Genomic DNA, 19,840 nt, shown 5'->3' on the forward strand with positions numbered 1-19,840 from the left:
TTTTGATTGAAGAAATTTGTTGGGTGAATAAGTATTTATAGAGAGATATGTATAAATGTGCTAACATTATTACATTAATTACTATTCCTTTGATTATTGGTGCATTAATCATTTTTTATTACATTTTAAGTGTAACTTATTGGAATATGAATAGTCTAGCCTATTTTTTATGCATGTTTATAGTTGTTCTCGATACAGAATTTTTTCTTTACAACAGAATTATACCCAAATATTTATTCATTAGGAGTATATTTTACTCAGCGCGTTTAATCACCTATACATAACATTCTTCATAATAATTATGAAGTAACGTTTATATGATGAATAATCAATACTATTTGTATGAAGTATATATGAGAATTAATAAAGAATGAAACCATGATTGGGAATATTAATTTTTTACATCGTGGACTATTAAGAAGTAACGCATATATGAGTAGTACATATGAATATGTAAATTTATATTAATTACAGTAGCACCCAAAATTTAAAAATATTTAAAATTATGCCCAAAACTCGTCTTTTATATTAGTATAGATAGATATCCGAGTGGCGGAGGAAAGCAGATCTCAAAGCACAAGCCAGCACAGCCTTCCGCCGTCGTCCCGAATTTCAGCTCCGTCCAGCTTCGAAAGCTACTTCTGTTTGTATTACTCCGCATTTTATTTCAATTTATTTGGGTCGTTTGGATTTTTGTTGAGAGGAATATGATGATTGATAATTGTCGCCCCAGGCTTAACTTGCATCAAAACATTAGTTGTAACGTGGTGATTGACATTTTCAAATTCTGATTCCTCTCTCTCGTAACTTTTTCCAGTTTGTCAATATTTATTTTTAGATCTGCGTTTGATTTAAGAAATTTTGAGTTATATGATTATTGATTTTTGTCGCCTCAGGCTTAATTTGCATCTAAAAAGTAGTTGTAATATGGTGATTGACACTTCTAAATCTGATTCCTCTTGTAAATTTTGTAGTATAAATTTTTTCACAATTTTTCAATTCATTGTGATATACAATAAGAGACATGATGATAATCTACCCATATAGATATATAATCTGCATTTGAATGATGAATACTTTCATGCACTACCATCTGATCTCTTATCCATATCTCAAGTTTATTTTTTTTAATTAGGACATTTTTGGAAATGCAAGCTGCAATCTGTGGTGAAATTTGTTGTCAATTAACTGATATCCTGTGATTATCAAAAACAAATTCACCATCTTTCTGCTGAGATTGCCACTAATTTTTTAATATTATTTTATAATAATACTAAGGTTTATTTAATTCATGCCCTTGGTATCTAATGTCAAGAACTGTATTACTATATGCCTTGATATTTCGTTTTTGAGGGCACAACACAAAACAACTTGAGCAGACATTGCGACACAGATTGCTTCTCTATAAGTTTTCTGTTACTAATTTCCTGTCTACATTACATATTCATTTATTTCAATTCCTTTTTTTATCTATTAAAATCCAATTCATTCTAATTTGCCCTCTTGTTGACCTTATTTAACATTGGCGTATGCAAAACTGGAAAATTGTGTTGGCGGAATTTAATACTGGAGTACTACTTAATGAAAAAAATTTCCTAGTCTAGACATACCACATGGTATAGTGAGTTGGTATGTCCAACAAATAATTATTTGACAACATTATTGCATGAGGTGACGAGTTCGAGCATTCTTGACATTAGTTGTAACTTCCGCAAGAGCACAACATTCACATACATGCTCTTCAGCAAAAGCATGCTCTAGGGTCCCACATTTCTATTATTCAATATAAATAAAAATATTTTCACAATATTAAAATGCATTAAAAAATACCTGAACTACTATTACAAATTACAAAAAAATTTAAAAGTACATAATTTAAATCATAAAAATTGAAAATTACATACTTAAAATCCTAAAAATTAAAGATTACATAATTAAAATCCTAAAAATTGATGTTGAGAGAGTTGTTTGGTGTAGTGTGATTTTTTGTGTTGAAATGGAGGTATTTATAGATGAAAGTGTGAATTTTGGGATTAAAAAAATGAAAAAGTAAATTAAAAGTGTGGAAAAAATGGATATATTTTTTGGTAAGTGGGAAAATATTTTTTTATTAAATCTGAATTTTTCAGATTTTTTTCGAATTTAAAAAAAATGATAAACCAACGACCAATCAGAGCATGCCACGTCGGCTGCTCGTGCTCTTGCCGTTGGCATGGTGGTGCTCTTAGCTAATAGCAGGCGCCGTGCCGTCGGCAATAGCACAGCAGCGAGCAACGCTTGCCCTTAGCTAACAGCACCGATGTGCATGCTCTGAAGTTTGGTCTAATCTTGTTTGTCCTACAACTTTTGAAATTGGAATATTAATTTACGAACTTTCAATTTTTTTAATTGTCCCATTAATGCATAAAATATCATTTTTAATGATGTTAGAAATGACATGGAGTATTTCTTTAAAATAAATATTTTTTCTTATACATTCCTTTATTTTTTTACTACTATTTCTTTTCTTATATGATTGTTATTTTTAACATCGCTAAAAGACGACTATTGTGCATGGATTGTACAACGGAGAAAAATTAAAATTTCGTGATTTAATATTTTAATTTAAAAAATTCTAAAACTCACCAAAATTTGATCTAACTTCATAATTTAATAGACTATTATCCCTTAAATCCATTGTTTGTCTTTTACAGAGCTCTAATTACTCTTAATAGATTGCTATGGTCGTATCCAACCCATTTTTATCGTTTTAGCACATCACACTCGTCTTTAATTTTAGTGATACCCCATTTTCTCCTCTAATTCGACTTTTTCAGTAAATACTTTTGAATACTTGAGTTGTATTTGAACTTCTAATTTCTTTATCCATCATCGAAATTGTGAAGGTATAACACTATGATATTGTGTTAATGATGGAATTTATTACTACTACTAACATTTTTGGTCTTATCATTTTTATCCCAACTTTCAAAATTTATCACAAGTATTACATACGTGTATATTTTATAAATGTAGTATATATTTTTTAATATAGTACTATCACTTTCTATGATGATGCTAATTTATATTTGTATATTTAATATAGTAGTATATGAGAATGCTAATTTATATTTGTATTTATTAGGAAAGTTATCTAAAAAAAGGATTGATTATATTGATACAAATAAAAAAAAGATGTGAATATATTCAATAGGTTTAAAACAGGATTTAAGGTTGGGATAAATTACCTTATACACCGGAAATATAAAAAAGGTGCTCTTGATTATGAAAATAAAATCCTGGCTACTCTTGCCGACTTGCCCTAATTAAACTCGTAGACGTATAATTTATTGTCTTCCAAGGACACCACTTTCCTTTCAAAACTAGGTTATCTTCTTCTATATAATGCGACTGCATATTCAAAATTCTTAGTGGAAATTAAACAAGAGTGAGAATTCAAGAGCATGGACAATACTGAGTGCCAATTGAAAGCATCAAGCAGGAAAAGAACTTCTTCTTCACGAGACCGGCTATGACTCCCTCATGTTTGATCTGATTCGGAAGGATGCAGCGCTGACGGTGCCGATCATGGGGTCGGCGACGGAGCTGCTGCTCTTCTCTTCCGTTGATCTGCCGCCGCTCTTCACCAGATTCCAAGGCAGCCTCTACCTCTGGGGAGTTTTCCGTGGCGATCTACTAGTATTTGCTCTATTTTGTGCATAAACTCATTTTTTTGATGTAAAAGGAGACTTCATGCCCCTTAAAATTGTTCATAAATATAAGTTTGATTTCATTGATATCACATTTCTACTCTATACTACATTTATACTTTCAGGAAAAAAATTACAATCCCCTTAGTTTAAATACGTACTCCGAGCAGTTTCTTTGACTGCTCCGGTCGCTTTCATCCTCGTCCTCATCCTCGCAACGTCCCCCCACCTCCCACAACCTGCGTAAATATTCGACAAAAGCACGTATCCCGCTGTGCACCCGGGATCCAACCTCAAAATCCTCTCCGCCACACGCTCTGCCACCTCCACCTCCACCTCCCCTCCTCTGCACCCACTCAACAACGCCACCCATATCGATACATTTGCCTCTACAGGCATCCCCTCCACCAACTCCTCCGCCTCCGCCACCTCCCCACTCCTGCACAATATATCCACCATACACGCGTAGTGCTCGAGCTTCAACTCAACCCAGCTCCCCCGCCTCAGGCCCGTAAACAACCCCCTGCCCTTCTTCCACAACCCTGAGTGGCTGCATGCGCTAAGCAACCCGGTGAAGGTGATCCCATCCGGCCTCACCCCTGCCTTCATCATCTGCCCCAGAAACGCTACTGCCCACTCCCCACACCCGTGTTGTGCGCATCCAACTATAACCGTGTTCCAAGAAACCACATTCTTTTTTTCTATAGCTTTGAACGAGCGGATGCCATCGTGTATGCTCCCAGATTTAGTGTACAACACAACCAGGGCATTCCCCACGAAGACGTCTGTTTCAAACCCTAGCTTAACGGCCGTGCCATGAATCCCTCTCCCAAAACCAAGAGCTTCAATCTCATTGCTTGAATTTAAGGCGCTGGTGAAGGTTGATTGATTAGGAAATACACCTAATCGGATCATTTCTAGAAAAACCTCCAATGCGGATTCATGTTCATCGTTGGCACCGTACCCTGTTAAAACAGAAGTCCAAACCACCACATTCTTGAACAATTTCTCATAGTAAATCTTGACAAATTCTTCAATTCTCTTGCAATTGGCGTAAAATGTGATCAATGATGCTACAATGTATGTATCAAAAGCATATCCAAGCTTTGCAATTTGGCCATGGAGTTGAATCCCTAAACAGAGCTCCCCAGTTTTAGCACAGCTTGATAAAACAGAGCAAAGAGTGCTTGCAGTCAGTTTCATTCCGATCCCCACCATCTTCACGAATATTGAGAGTGCCTCGTCGTTCCTTCCCATCTGATCGAGCCCGCTGATCATCGTAGTCCACGAGATCACATTCCTATCCGGCATTAGCTCAAACATTGAACTCGCCTCCTCTGCTCTCCCATTCACAAACAAGCCGTGGATCATCGCGTTCCACGCGGCCGTGTCTCTCTCCGGCATCTCCTGGAACAGTCCTCTCGCCTGCTCGACCATCCCTTTCTTGAGAAACGCGCTGATCATCGTTGTCCAAGATACAACGTTCCTCTCAGGCATTTCAGCGAACAGCTTCAGGGCCATATCGAGGCTTCCACAGCTGATGCAGCCTTTGATCATCAGATTCCACATGATTAAGTCTCTTTGCGGCGTTTCATCGAACAGGTTGAGGGCTTCGTCCAATTTGAAGTCGTTCACGCAGGAAGATATCATTTTTGTTCGTAAGTAGACATCTCGAGATGAAATCGTTTCATTTGGGGATTTTTGGTATTGATTGAATCCCCAGTTGATGGAATTGCTAGGTTTTGTGGGGATTTTTGATGAAAACGATGGCGTTTTAGAATCGGAGAAATTTTTCTGGATAAAGGAAAACTTTTGAATTTGCCGCGAAAATTTAGCATTTCTAATCATTGTGAAGAAATCCTCTCATTTCCGGCGAAGGCGTTATTAAAATACAGTTGAGAGTAGACACAATGTATTTTACCAATATTTTTATAAATTTAAATAAAAATAATAAATTAGTGATTTTATTTTATTCAAGTCTCTTTAAATTATTTTATCTCTTCACTTATTCTAAAAAAAGAAATCAACTGAATTTAGTTCACTGTAATGGCATTTTGATTCCTCGGTGTTTTCAAATTCGTGTTGTGAACTAAAATGCCTTTATAGTGAACTAAATCGCTCTTAATGATAGTGAACTAAATTCGCGTCTTTAGTTGCATTTAAGTAGTGATCGCCTTATATCACTATTTATCTCAAATTGATAATTGTAGGAGTATATCTTTAAGTAGGATGTGGGAGTAGTAGGAGTACTTATTTAGTAAATATATTGATAATCTAACTAGTTTATACTACTATTTCATAAGAAATACTAATATATCTTCTGACAAATCATTTCTGTTTTTATGATAAGGAAGATAGTTTCTTAAGGTTTATAACCCTTTTTGAAAATGGCAAAATGCTCATTTAAATTGAAATACTACTAGTTTGACTAAAATAAAAACTTCGAATGAATCAAGCTCGACTCGACACTCAGAAAACTATATAAAGCTTCAGAATTACTACAACATTATCCAGCTAGATACTATGGTTTTAGTGCAAGATTTGGAGAAAAGAGAAACTAAAGAAAGATTCACAACAATATTCAAATAAAAAGTTGGGAGGTGTAGCAGATTGTGAGGCAAGCAAGAATCTATGGCCTTCAACTTTTCCTTCCACTGACACAAAGCTTCCAACTTTATCCAAAAATCTTAATCTAGAACTAGAACATTCAGCCTCACAAGAAAAGAATTATTGCAACATTAATTTAAGTGTTCATGGCACTTATAAAACCCTTCCAAATCTGCACAAATCACATGCACAAAAGCCTCAAAATTTTCTTGATATTCCTTTGATCTTGTTATATATAATCAGTCCGATTTGGGATAGGAGGATGGGCGTTAGATCGGTTGCAGGGCTTCTTCTTTTTCTCAATTTTTGCATGTATACTATAGTGTTGGGGATTGGTAGCTGGGCCATCAATAGAGCTATTGATCATGGCTTCATCATTGGTATATATATGCTTATATTTGAATCTCTTCGTACTGTTTTTGGAACTATTTATCTGAATGTTTGATTTGTACAAACAGGTCCTGGATTGGAGCTCCCGGCACATTTCTCACCGATCTTCTTCCCGATGGGGAACGCAGCGACTGGCTTCTTTGTGACGTTCGCCATGCTTGCTGGCGTGGTGGGCGTTGCTGCTGCTATCTCAGGCCTCAACCACCTCCGCCACTGGGATGCTGGTAGCCTGTCTGCCGCGGCCACTGCCGCCACCATTTCCTGGACCATTACATGCCTTGCCATGGGGTAATAATAATAAAGTGTGCATTTATTGGGATTTAAACATTAATTACACATTTAACATTTTTTTTATTTTTACAAGGTTTGGATGCAAAGAGATTGAGCTGCACATCAGAAACTCACGTTTGGTGAGTTTTGAATGACAATTCAACTATTTAACACAACATTTGCAACTATTGTCAGTTCACTTTTTTATTTAATTTTTCTAATATGATCATAAAATTACAATGGGGAGATTGACATTACAGATCCTTGTATTGATATGCAGAGAACAATGGAGGCTTTCATGATTATTTTGTCTGCTACTCAGCTCTTATACATAGCTGCAATTCATGGAGCTCCTTCAACCTCAAGAATTTGACCCTAATCATTTCTGTTTATGACTCTGAGTCAATCGTATAATTTCATTTTCTAAGATGCAAATCATTTTATCAGCTTTTTTGGGCTATTCATCTTGTTTTAAGGTTTGTAAGCAATCTTGTTTGTGAATGGATAAAAATCCAACTTTGTAAAACAAAATATAACAAGATTGAACATTAGATGTATATTTATCTTCATTCGATTTATTAACACTAATGCTACTATTTCTTATTCGGACATCTAAACAAACGAGAGTGAGCAACGACAGATTCAAAAATTCAAAAACAAAATGTATAAATATAATGTAGCAATCACCATATCAATAACAATGATCGTACAATGAAACAAGGTCAGAAACCTGACAACTACACAGACTCGAACAAGAAAGAAAAGCGAACCTTTTCAAGTTTCACAACTACAGAGGTTCCACAACTAATACCAAACTGTGTTACATGAAACTCAAGGAGAAAACTCGCCTATCCACTGCAAAAACGAAGACTAGTTTATAGCTTACCTTTCACATAATGCCTATACACTAGTGAGACTTACAAGTCGCAATCGCCTTCTCGCTGCTATTTCTTCTTTACTATCCGAAAGAGTCTAAGAGGCGTGCTCACGAAAAAATCTCACACAGCAAGGCACAGGGAAAAGGGTATTCGTCATGCTTTAATACTGCAACGGTGAGATGATGGGATTCAGAAAACATAAACCAAATGAACAAATTTACAAGTAATGAGAGAGTGATTTGAGTTTTTGTTTCGTTGCATCTTTACAATTAGATGGCTTTTCACAATCTTGTCAAATTTTGTCACGATGTGAAGTGAGAGCAACATGTGTTTGCCAATTATCAACAATACATGACATGAAGATTATTGCCTGTCCATTGTTTTCATGGCCCCCTTCAAGAGAAGCTCAAATCCAACTATTCATGCGTAGCGTTTTAGATAAGAAGTGTGTGGTTTTTAGATGCCATAAGGTCTATTCATCATCTTCATAATGACCTCAAAATCAAATCCAAACACACGATTTACCAATGAAATCTATAAGTATTTCTATTTGATGCATGCCATCCATTCATCAATCAGCTGAAACAAATAAACCTTAGTTCTGGATTTGGGACCACGAATAAATAGCCTGGAATTATTTACTGGAAATTCGATGGGGTTTTCGACTTTTATACCGATCCATAGATCAACTTAGGGTGGCAAAGGATTTAGAGAAGCTCATTTAATGGGTCTTTTACCTTAGAACTCAGTGGAGAGAGAGTCAAATCTAATAGAGCAAGAATAATTTTCTTGTAATCTCTTTATATTGAATTTGCTCCTAATCTCTTTGTTGCAAGAACGGAGCTGAAGAAACGATTACACGCACTGGAATATGAAGGTGGAAGTAGATGAAGAAGAATTTGGGAGAGAAATAGAATGCATATTTCAATCGCACTGAAAATGAGCTAAGATGTTACAACTCTAATTGTAGCTCAAAACTAACTATTTATACAACAGCTCATCAGCTAAAAACTAATCGGATGGTTGAGAAACAATCCATCATACTAATCTTCATCCTGCGACTGCTGTAGCTCCTTGAGCTCAAAATGACTTGAGCTCTTGATCTTCATTTAGCATTCACTTCTTACAAATCTCAACCATGAATGCTCAAATAAGCTCAGTCGATTCTGCTGCATAAGCCTATAAGCTTCATGCACAGATCAAACTTTTCTTTTGTCAACGGTTTAGTAAGCATGTCGGCAGGATTATCTGAGGTGTGGACTTTGAACACTTTAACTCGGCCATCCTCTATTCCTTCCCTCAAGAAATGCAGCTTTACATTGATATGCTTGCTCCTCTCATGGAATACTTGATTTTTTGCCAAGCTAATAGCTCCATTATTGTCACATCCAATGCTTATGGCTTTTTGCTACACCCCTAAATCTGCTGCCAACCCTCTTAGCCATAAGCTTTCTTTCACTACAGATGTCAAAGCAATGTATTCAACTTCTGTAGTGGATAATGCCACAACATTCTGCAGACCAGATTTCCAGCTCACCGCAGCCCCAAACATGGTGAATACATATCCTGTTTGTGACCTCTGGTTGTCTATATTCCCTGCAAAATCACTGTCACAATATCCTAATATGGCATCTCCTTCATACTTCTGATTTCCAGCAAACAAAATGCCAAATTTACTAGATCCCTTCAAGTACCTCATCACCCATTTAAGGGCCAACCAGTGCTGCTTACCAAAGTTTGACATATACCAGCTTGCAACACTGATAGCACAGCCTGTGCTACATCAGGTCTTGTGCTTATCATAGCATACATTATGCTACCCACAATGTTAGCATAAGGAATGGCCTGCATCTCCCTTCATTCAACATCATCTTTTGGCCTCTGATCATATGATAATCTGAAATGTACAGCCAATGGAGTTGCTGTAGCTTTGGCATCCTCCATTCTGTATTTTCTGATCATTCTTCCAATGTAGTCAGATTGGCTCAGCCAAATCTGCCTCTCCTTCCTGTTCCTGAGTATATTCATACCCAAAATCCTTTGTTCCTGAGTATATTCATACCCAAAATCCTTTGTTCCTGAGTATATTCATACCCAAAATCCTTTTTGCACTGCCTACTAGTAGTATATCATCCACATATAACAATAGATAGGCCACTGGAACACCCTTCTTCTTCTTGATATAGACACACTCATCATACTTGGATCAGCAGAAGCCACTCATAAGCACATGATCATCAAATTTCTTGTGCCATTGCCTACTAGCTTGCTTTAACCCATATATGCTTTTCTTCAACAGGAAATTTTATTCTCATCACCTGCTCTGACAAAACCCTCAGGTTGATGCATGTATATAGACTCTTCCAGATCCCCGTGTAAGAATGCCGTTTTGACATCCAATTATTCCAGCTCCCAATCCATTCTAGCCACCACAGCCAGAAGCACTCTTATGGAAGCATGCTTGACTACTGGTGAAAACACCTCATTATAATCAATGCCTTGCTCTTGTGTGAATCCTCTGGCCACCAATCTAGCTTTACAACTCACTATTTTTCTGCCTTCAACTCTGTCTTATTGAAGATCCATTTACAACTCACTATTTTTCTTATTGAAGATCCATTTACAACTCACTATTTACAATCTTCTTATTGAAGATCCATTTACAACTCACTATTTTTCTGCCTTCAACTCTGTCTACAAGAATCCATGTCTCATTCTTTATTAATGAGTCTATCTCATCAATCATGGCCTTTAGCCACATGTCCCTCTCTTTGCTTTCCATTGCTGCTTTATAGGAACCATGCTTAGAGAATTCAATCTCCTTAGCAACACATAATGCAAAGTAGATCATCTCAGAATCAACATATCTTGCTGGAGGTCTGACGTTTGCCCTTCTGACTCTATCTCGGGCTAGTTGATAATTTTTGAGATCATCAGCTGGCTCATTTTCTTCAGAACTCACATCACTTTCATTCTAATCTGCTGACTCTTTCTCCACCATAATCTCAGAACTAGGCTCTGCTGCCTGCAGGGACGTCAATCTCCTGCTCATCCCTTTCCTGATTCACACTTTGCTCTTTGAATGGCATAACTGACCCATCAAATATCATATCCCTACTAATGATGATATTGTGATTATGGTTCTAAGCACCAGAGTCTATATCCTTTTACACCAGGCTGATAACCAAGCATTACATACCTCAGAGCCCTTGCATCTAACTTGCTTTGCCTTAGATGTGCAAAAGCCTTAAACCCAAATATTCTGAGCTGTGAATAATCCCTATACTGATCATGCCATCTCAAATTTGGAGTATCCCCATCTATGCTAGAAGAGGGACACATATTAAGTAATTTGACTGCTGTAGTAGCAGCCTCTGCCCAAAACCGCTTCTCCATACCAGAGGCAAATAGCATAGCTCTCACTCTCTCCAGAATAGTTCTATTAGCTCTCTCTGCAACCCCATTTTGTTGTGGGTTTAGAGGAACAGTCCTATGCCTTTTCATCCCCCTCTCATGGCAGAAGTTATCAAATTCTTTTGACAAAAATTCCAACCCATTGTCAGTTCTAAGACATTTCAAAACACACCCCTTTTCTAACTCCACCATCTTACACCATTCCCTGAACCTCATAAAGGCCTCTGACTTCTCTTTCAAAACTTATAACCAAGTTTTTCTAGAAAAATCATCAATTATAGTCATGTAATATCTACCTCCTCCTACTAAATTGACTGGTGAAGGCCTCCATAAGTCGCTATTAGCATAATCAACTGGTGATACAGAGGTATGTTTACCTGTGGAGTAGGGCAACTTCTTTGACTTTGCTAAGATGCACTCTTCACACTGTGTTTGACTGGATGCATCACCCACTGGTATCACTTCTTTCTTTGCTAATTTCCTGACACTTCCAATTGCAGGATGTCCAAGCCTTATATGCCAGACTTTCAATAAATCTGTCTTGACAATATATGTACCTCATCACACCCTGTCCTCACCCTGCCCTCATCACAGTAGCATTCAAGTAGTACAAAGTCCCCTTTCTTACACCCTTCATCAGGACATTTCCATCTTTCTTAATCAACATTTCTCCACCACCAGATTCAAAAGTGAAACCCTTCATTTCAAGTGAACCAAGAGATATTAAATTCCTCTATACATCAGGAATATACCTGATGATCTTGACCGAGTTATCATCCATCTTGACCCTTATGCTTCCTACCCCCTCAATCTTGCAAATCTGATTGTTCCCCAGCACCACAGAACCGGATGCCTCACTTATTTCCTTAAACCAATGAGCATGAGGACACATATGCAGGCTACACCCAGAGTCTAAAATCCAAGAACTCTTATCACCTTCCTGCATAACATTCAAGACTTGTGGGGTTTCATTTTCTTGGACACAATCAGTTGTGTTCTTGCCATGATCTTGTTCACTCGCTTGCTTCCTCTTCCAAGCGAAGCAATCACACTTTAGGTGCCCCGGCTTTTTACACCAGTGACACAATAGGGTCTCCTTTTGGTCAATTGAGCCCGACTTTGAAGCATCATGCTCTTTCTTGAAATTCTTCTTCCCTTTGAATTTCTTTATGCTCAGACTCTCGGCATTCGAATCTTGCGGTTTGCTCACGCCCTTCTGCATCTCCTTTGCTCTTAGGGCCGACTCCACCTCAGCCAATACGATAGTTCCTTCTCTACCATACCTAATCACATCCCGCAGTTGATCATACGACCCAGACAAAGCATTTAGGAGCAAAATTGCTTTGTCTTCATCACTAATTATGACATCTATATTTTCGAGGTCGTCGATAGCTTTGTTGAAGTCCTCGAGTTGTTCGATTATCCCCTTTTCTTCCACGAACTTGTGGCCGTATACCCTCTGCTTCATGAATAGGCGGTTGGCCAAGGATTTGGTCATGTAAAGACCCTCCAATTTCTTCATAATACCCGCCGCCGTAGTTTCTTTAGCGACTTCACGAAGCACCTTGTCGCCCATGCAAAGAACTACTGTGCTGTGAGCCTTAGCCAAGATTTCCTCCTTTCTCGCGGTGGCTTTAGCATCAAGAACCACCGCTTCTTCATCCCCCTTTTCCTTTGGTCTGCAGCGCCTCTCCTAGACCTTGCTGAATCAACATAGCACGCCTCTTCCTACGCCATAGACCAAAATCGTTTTCCCCAGTGAATTTTTCCGCCTCAATCGCGAGGCCATTGTTTCCCCAATTTCAACCTAGCTTTTAAATCGACCGCCGATTCCCACGGACGGCGCCACTTGTTGCAAGAACGGAGCTGAAGAAACGATTACACACACACGCGCACTGGAATATGAACTGGAGTAGATGAAGAAGAATTTGGGAGAGAAATAGAATGTATATTTCAATATCACTGAAAATGAGCTAAGATGTTAGAACTCTAACTGTAGCTCAAAACTAACTATTTATACAACAACTCATCAACTAAAAACTAATCGGATGGTTGAGAAACAATCCATTATACTAATCTTCATCTTGCGGCTGCTGTAGCTCATTGAGCTCAAGATGACTTGAGCTCTTGATCTTCATTTAGCATTCACTTCTTACCGTCTTTATAGAGAGATTACAAGGGATCTTAATAAGGAAGACTTTCTCGAAAATCAAGCTAGAGTTTTCAAGACTCAATTTTTAACGAGCAAAAAAGGAAGCTTAATTCTACATGTAGCAATTTCAGTTCACAGTCCCTACCAAAATTCTTCGGTAGAATTACTCACGGAGAGATAAAAAACAACTATACTAATACAAGTATAATTGTAAAAGAAACAGAATCAAAATTCAAGCCATACTATGTATAAGAATTCGATGAGCAGTCAACTAACCGTAAATTATCTATCCGAATTCAAGCCATACTATGTATAAGAATTCGATGAGCAGTCAACTAACCGTAAATTATCTATCCGAGCTCGTAAACAGTTCAAATAGTCCACAACAGCCCTTCCATGATGTCGTTTTCATGGGACGAGGAGGAGGAACCAGCAACGGCTGCAAAAAGATATCAAACAAGAGCAAAAATTAAGGAAAATTTACCATAAAACAAAGTTTAATTTGCATACACAGAATAAGCACCTCAGTGACTCCTGAATCTTTCACAAGATCCGCTCCATTATCATGGGTAGCAATTGGGGCATTGTAAGACAGACTTAACCGTTCATCAGTTTCTTCCGCTGATGTCTTCAGATCAGAAGCCGCCTCAACATGCTCAACAGACGGAGTGGATACTCCTGCAGAGCCCTTTTTCTCGCCATTATCCTTAGATACAAACGGAGAGCTCGCATTCACAGCCAAACTTTCGCTCAACAGTGAAACCTTATCTGAGTCAACAGGAGGCACGCAATCCACAACGGCCTCACTTGCCTCTACAATTGCGACGGTAGGCACAGCATTAATTTTGTCACCGTGAGATTCATCATCTGAGCTGCTGCCTGAGCTCTCAGATGACCCTCCATCGTATGATTTCCTCTCAGTTTCATCGTGATCAAACTTGCCACCTAATTCACTCCCATTTTTTAATTCTCTTTCAACTGGAACAGCACTGTTCCCCTTCTCCTTATCCTGAGAAGTGGTTGAACTAGCCGCGCCTACATCGCTCTGGTGCTTCACATCTAGGAGTAACATATTTGAATTCACCCAAATTGATTCAAAACAATCAATGCAAATAAACAAATGCAACCTAAGGTCTACTCTCATAGCACATTCCAATCTAAGCAATCAGAGGTCTCAAGACACAATCAATGTAATCACGAAACTATTCCCAAATCACTTTCCCCGAAAAGCATTTGCAGCATAAATAATAAAAATCAGAAAAATGCTCAGAAACCCCTCTCCATCTACCCTACCCCCAAACACACGCGCACACACAAAATTGAATGGAAACAATATAAATTGACACGGATTAATGGAGAAAGCAATCGAAAAACACAAATCAAGATACGCATAGAAAGTGTAAAGCTAAAAGAGATGGAGCAATGGTGGAACGCACATGGAGGTGTGTTGCTGTGTAGCTTCAAGTAAACAAATCGAAAACAATATTTAATGGAAATAAAGGTGGGATATTGGTACCATGCGTAGAAGCAGCAGGGGACGGATTGGAATTGTTGGTGTTGGGCTGAGTTCCCTTCCTTTTGGCAGCTTTACGCTTCTTTGCGCCTGAAGGCATGATTGTTTGAATGGGAAAATTGATTGAGAACTCGAATTATCGATTCTCTCTCTCACCAAAGCGGAATCACAATGGAGAGAGATAGCGAGAGAGAGATGATGCGAGTTTGAAAATGGTGGAATTTTGTTTAATTGTAAAATAGTACTCGGCTCACAGATTGGTGGTGTGGGATGGTTGGTTATGGCAGAGAGAGAATAGGTTAACCATCGATTTAAAACAAATTAGTATTTCTTAATTTTTATTTATATAACAAATGCATAACTCAATACTCATTTCCACAATTGTGCTCTAGCCTCTAGCAATATTATTTGATATGGTCTCTGGCTCGCATCATGTAATTTCGTATTTTCAATTTTGAAAATTTTCGTATTAATATTCTAAATCTGAATTCTTTACTTAATTATTTATAAAAAATAGTTAAAGGATTGTTATGATTCATGAATAGTTAAAAGAGAAAAATGGTGGACATGGTTATAAACAGTCTTGGGCTTATAAATTTATTGAATAATGGACATCTTATCTTTTGGATCCTAAACCGATAAAAAGTTGCGATAACATTATTGTATTTAAAAAGTAGTACTAATATTTTGCCTGCGCATCTCAGATATGCCACGGAATTTTGTGGAATAGGTAAATCAATCAAATATCACGCGCAATTACCGATATGAATCTTATGATTATAGTTATGATTGTTATTACGGTTATGGTTAATTACTGACAATAAGGGTATCCACTAGGAGCGGTGCGCCGGCCGCCTTCCCGCCGCCACCCCGCCGAGCTATAGTGGAGCGAGAGGCCGCCCCGAGCGGGACGCCATTTCCGGGGCGGAACGCCCATCGGCGAGTTTAGTGCGAGGACGCGCCGGTTCCAAACCTCCGGGGCGATTGGCGCGCCGGCCTATAGTGGGGCGGCGGTCGGCTCGCCGGCCGCTCCCTTGACTTTTTTTTCAACATTTTTTGAGAGAGGAGGGGAGTAGGAAGAAGGAATTTTTTTAATACACATTTTTTGTTATTATTGATTTAATTGGTTATAAAATTTTGGGGCTATTGGAAGTGTCTTCCTATGGTGGCGGAAACCTTTTTTTTTGGGCGCGAACAAAAAAAACTGGGGCTATGAAAGAATAAGGGGGCGGAGCTATTAGGGATGTCCGTCTTATAGCAGTGGATACTCTAATGGTAAAAGTTTTTTAAAAAAGTGGTGTTTAAGGTATTGACAATAAGAGGCCAATTTTTCTCCATATGTACCGCTAACCACATTTCATTAGTCAAAATCCAATGATCACAGTATTTTTTTTATTCTAATTAGGGCTGGCTAAATATACCGTAATACCAAAATACCATACTTATCGTACCGAAAAAAATATCGAATTTGCGGTATACTGCAAGTTGCAGTACGGTATGATACCGTATCGATAGATTTCGGTACGATAAAGGTATAGATTTTCCTATACAGCGGTATACTGCAATATACCGCATTTACGATATTTGCCAAAAAATCGATATATATGTTGTATTTAAAATTTATATAAAATAGTTAATATGTTAAAATACCTAAACCTACTTTCATATTTTAGTTCAACCGCCCCCAACCCAAACACACACACATGCAGAGATGCAAATAAAGTCTACTGTATAGATTTGATTGTGGTGTAGTTTTAATCTTTTGGACATTATTTAAATAGGTGAAATTTTATTTTAAATATTTGGCTATAATAGAATTTTTTTGGTATGAAACACAAGTATTACAGTATGTCATACCTTATTTGGTTATAACATAAAAGTACGGTATACCGCATAGACGGTATAGTAACTGTATCGGAAATAATCATACCGAATTTTCGGTATACCGCGGTAAGGTATAGGTATGACATTTTCCCATGCGGTATGACATTCACGATGCGGTATACTGTACCGTGCCACCTCTAATTCTAATCCATTAATAAATAATCTTACTTTATATAGGTATTTGGTAAGTTCTATCTCTAATGAGCCCATCCAGAGTCTCACACTCACTAGCTACTTATACGTTAATCGCATTTTTTTAATCATTTTTATTTTTATTAATTTTACATTTATACTTATACTATTTGAGTATTAATTACCCATAACCATATTACTAGTCATAACTTCACTTACACAATTTATGATATTTAGGTTTATCTTTTAAATAATCACAAGCATATTACTAGTCATTACTTCACATGAATTTATAGGTTAGTGTCCAGAATTTTCTTTTCTTAATTGGTTGGAGAAGCTACGTAATAAGATTGTCGCAATTCGAGACTCATCAAAGAAATAATATTTCTTGAATTATTTTTCTCTAGGTGTAGGTTGTTTATTGTAGGTTTGGCTTCTTTTGGTTACATTGCATTTGGTAGATTGAGAGATTTCTCTATTCTTTATGCCATGTTTAGGTGAGTTCCAACATACCATTAGAATTTAGAGTTTCTCTTTTCTTATTGGGCCTTATATCTCAAAAACAGTTCTCTTTTCTTATTGGGCCGAGTTCAAAACCCAATAGTAGCAGTAGTAGTGTTATAATTTTCGTTGGTGCAACTATGAAATCACTTAATTTCGTGATCCAAGGAAATTGTTTTTTAAAACGACAAGGAAATTTATATAGTGAAGATGAAATTTAAAACACTACTAATCTACTATCATACGTTCATGTACTTTATCCTCCGTTTTTTTATAATCTAACTTTTCATTATTTATTGATATAACGTGTCGTTATTTTTTTTTTGTAATATATGGTTCGGTGTATTACTAGTTCATTATAAATAATCTATATTAGTGATAAACAAATTTAGAGTCAAACTAACGATCCAATTGGGTCGATCAATTAAATTATACATGCAAATGGATTATTCGTTAAAATTGATTCTCTTGCTAATTTATTTGGTCAGACATTCCAACTCTCTAGAATCTTATCGAAAATAATTGCAATTACACAAAAGTCAAATGGATAACGAGGAAAGTTCAAATCCACGGTTCGATTTTTCAATTTTTTTTATAGTTTGATAATTTTAAAGGTATACTAAGCAGAAAACGAGCTAAAAAAACGTTTTGTGGCAGAATGACTTGATTCACACGGTGCATGCGAATTGAGTTTAGAAATCACGATGATGGATGATGGATTAGTTCATCTATCGTTTAAGGGACGAAAAGGAAAATTTACTATTTTTTTCGAATTTATGTTTAACTTCCTAGTTTTCATTTTATTTCCTTTTGAGTTCACGATTTTCTAAAATGCTTATAAATAACTATTATTTTTTTCTAGGATTTTCTAAGTGCTTATAAATAACAATTATTTTTATTTTAACAATAGTTTTTTCATTTATGATAATATTTTCATTTTTAAGAAACTAGGTTTAATAATGATTACTTTCCATTACATTCATTCTCTATACGTTTTTCATCGGTCCATAGATATTAAAAAATCATTCTAGCCGCCAATGGTATGGAATTATAACCTAGAATAACAAAATTAATTATATAAAAAAAACTTAAACCCTGGTTTGCCTGAAATTTGGGATGAGAAAAATGGATAACCTTATCTATTTGTGTTCATGAATGTCCCAAATTTCTCAACAAAAGAAAACTGTTATAAATATGAAGGATATCTTTTCAAATCACTTTCTTGCATAATTGCGACAAATAACTATATACAATTAGATTGCTTTGGCAACCGCCACTTTCAATTATTCATCACCCGTGACGATTAATAGATACCAAAAAGTCAACAGTTTGAGCTATTTAATTTATTTTTATTATAAACGTGCTTAATAGATGTATTGTAGAGTGCAAGATTGTCAAACACAAACATCACATTTTATATTCAGATGGGCCAAATGGAGTGCACGCTAATTTTGTGGAAAAGATTTTTAAATTAAAATGCTTCTAAAATCAAACAACAAATACTTGAGACCCCTACACAATTGAGACGTTGAAAGAATCCCATCAAAGACTTCATCTCTTCTATTAAGCTTATTAAGGTCATAAATATTTCAACCATATAGAGTAATTGTCGATTCTAGAAATATTGATTTGATTGCTTTGTTAAGATATTATTTATCAAATAAGGAGTATTGTTTTTTACTTAAACATATATACTATTGTTTTATTTAATATTTTAGCTAAAATATTGTTGTTTTCACATATAGGTTTTTAATCAAAGTATGACTGTATGAAACAACATAGTTTTATTACGACAAATTTTAGCCAAAATAATATTCTAACTGCTACATGTTCAAATTAACCTATCGATTTAAGTATATATGGAGTATATGATTATAGTGGCACTAAAAAAATTAGCTAAGGATATTTTTTAATGCAATTAAGAATGCTAATTTGCATTTATAAATATATGATCAACGCTTCAAAAAATAACCTTATTGTTGATGTCCCAATTAAAATTAGAGGACGTACATGCAAGAGTCCTAAAAGAGCAAAATATTAAGTTAATTTGTCTTTAATTTAGGAACACTTTCTTTTGTGTTTTGAATTGTTGTTTTTCTTAAAAGAAATCAAATTTGCGTTTCGATTTTTGTGTCTATGAGAATTAAGTTTTTTTGCAGTGATAATTTGGTATCTAACATATTATTAAGCCTTGATTTAATTTTGGTCAATGATGATGACATCTACAATTGATATTTTTTGGTGCATTTAGGGACATCATTTTCACGAATTCACAATTTGTAATAGACTCTGTCTGCTTAGAAGAGCTTGATCTAAAAAATTCGTTTCAGAACTTCAATCTCCGCTAACTAGATTTGAATATTTTTAAATAGATAGTCTCCTTATATTAGTATCTCTCTATTCAGCGGCG

General features: G+C 36.3%; 3 protein-coding genes and 4 non-coding genes across 7 annotated transcripts; 5 read left to right on the forward strand and 2 right to left on the reverse strand.

Moving 5' to 3' along the window:
• Window positions 1-703: 703 nt before the first annotated feature.
• On the forward strand, window positions 704-794 carry LOC121806052. The gene has a single exon (XR_006051590.1). It is a non-coding gene; the product is annotated as a small nucleolar RNA U31b (small nucleolar RNA).
• A 69-nt stretch (window positions 795-863) lies between these two features.
• Window positions 864-956, forward strand: LOC121806053. The gene has a single exon (XR_006051591.1). It is a non-coding gene; the product is annotated as a small nucleolar RNA U31b (small nucleolar RNA).
• A 61-nt stretch (window positions 957-1,017) lies between these two features.
• Window positions 1,018-1,103, forward strand: LOC121806027. Its single transcript, XR_006051568.1, has one exon. It is a non-coding gene; the product is annotated as a small nucleolar RNA Z195/SNORD33/SNORD32 family (small nucleolar RNA).
• A 53-nt stretch (window positions 1,104-1,156) lies between these two features.
• LOC121806030 lies at window positions 1,157-1,242 on the forward strand. Its single transcript, XR_006051571.1, has one exon. It is a non-coding gene; the product is annotated as a small nucleolar RNA Z196/R39/R59 family (small nucleolar RNA).
• A 2,093-nt stretch (window positions 1,243-3,335) lies between these two features.
• LOC121802572 (pentatricopeptide repeat-containing protein At5g46460, mitochondrial-like) lies at window positions 3,336-5,556 on the reverse strand. The gene has a single exon (XM_042202260.1). It carries the CDS (start codon window positions 5,535-5,537, stop codon window positions 3,834-3,836), a length of 1,704 nt encoding a protein of 567 aa, XP_042058194.1. The 5' UTR covers window positions 5,538-5,556; the 3' UTR covers window positions 3,336-3,833.
• An 838-nt stretch (window positions 5,557-6,394) lies between these two features.
• Window positions 6,395-7,559, forward strand: LOC121801958 (membrane protein PM19L-like). Its single transcript, XM_042201445.1, has 4 exons — window positions 6,395-6,676; window positions 6,755-6,974; window positions 7,051-7,096; window positions 7,237-7,559. The coding sequence occupies exons 1-4, from the start codon at window positions 6,559-6,561 to the stop codon at window positions 7,327-7,329; spliced, it is 477 nt and encodes a 158-aa protein (XP_042057379.1). The 5' UTR covers window positions 6,395-6,558; the 3' UTR covers window positions 7,330-7,559.
• Window positions 7,560-7,622: 63 nt separating this feature from the next.
• Window positions 7,623-15,205, reverse strand: LOC121801957. The gene is made up of 4 exons (XM_042201444.1): window positions 14,917-15,205; window positions 13,924-14,459; window positions 13,741-13,839; window positions 7,623-8,000 (listed from the first exon to the last, which is right to left on the reverse strand). Exons 1-3 carry the CDS (start codon window positions 15,011-15,013, stop codon window positions 13,747-13,749), a joined length of 726 nt encoding a protein of 241 aa, XP_042057378.1. The 5' UTR covers window positions 15,014-15,205; the 3' UTR covers window positions 7,623-8,000; window positions 13,741-13,746.
• Between the last annotated feature and the right edge of the window lie 4,635 nt (window positions 15,206-19,840).

This window comes from Salvia splendens, chromosome 5 (assembly GCF_004379255.2).
Source record: "Salvia splendens isolate huo1 chromosome 5, SspV2, whole genome shotgun sequence".
NCBI lineage: Eukaryota > Viridiplantae > Streptophyta > Magnoliopsida > Lamiales > Lamiaceae > Salvia > Salvia splendens.

Coding starts and splice junctions, on each gene's coding strand:
- LOC121802572 (XM_042202260.1), bottom strand. CDS start 5,537: ATGATTAGAAATGCTAAATTTTCGCGGCAAATTCAAAAGTTTTCCTTT.
- LOC121801957 (XM_042201444.1), bottom strand. CDS start 15,013: ATGCCTTCAGGCGCAAAGAAGCGTAAAGCTGCCAAAAGGAAGGGAACT. Junction 14,460..14,916: donor CCCTGCTGCTTCTACGCATG/GTACCAATATCC, acceptor TGTTACTCCTAG/ATGTGAAGCACCAGAGCGAT. Junction 13,840..13,923: donor AAGATTCAGGAGTCACTGAG/GTGCTTATTCTG, acceptor ATCTTTTTGCAG/CCGTTGCTGGTTCCTCCTCC.
- LOC121801958 (XM_042201445.1), top strand. CDS start 6,559: ATGGGCGTTAGATCGGTTGCAGGGCTTCTTCTTTTTCTCAATTTTTGC. Junction 6,677..6,754: donor TGATCATGGCTTCATCATTG/GTATATATATGC, acceptor TTGTACAAACAG/GTCCTGGATTGGAGCTCCCG. Junction 7,097..7,236: donor ACATCAGAAACTCACGTTTG/GTGAGTTTTGAA, acceptor ATTGATATGCAG/AGAACAATGGAGGCTTTCAT.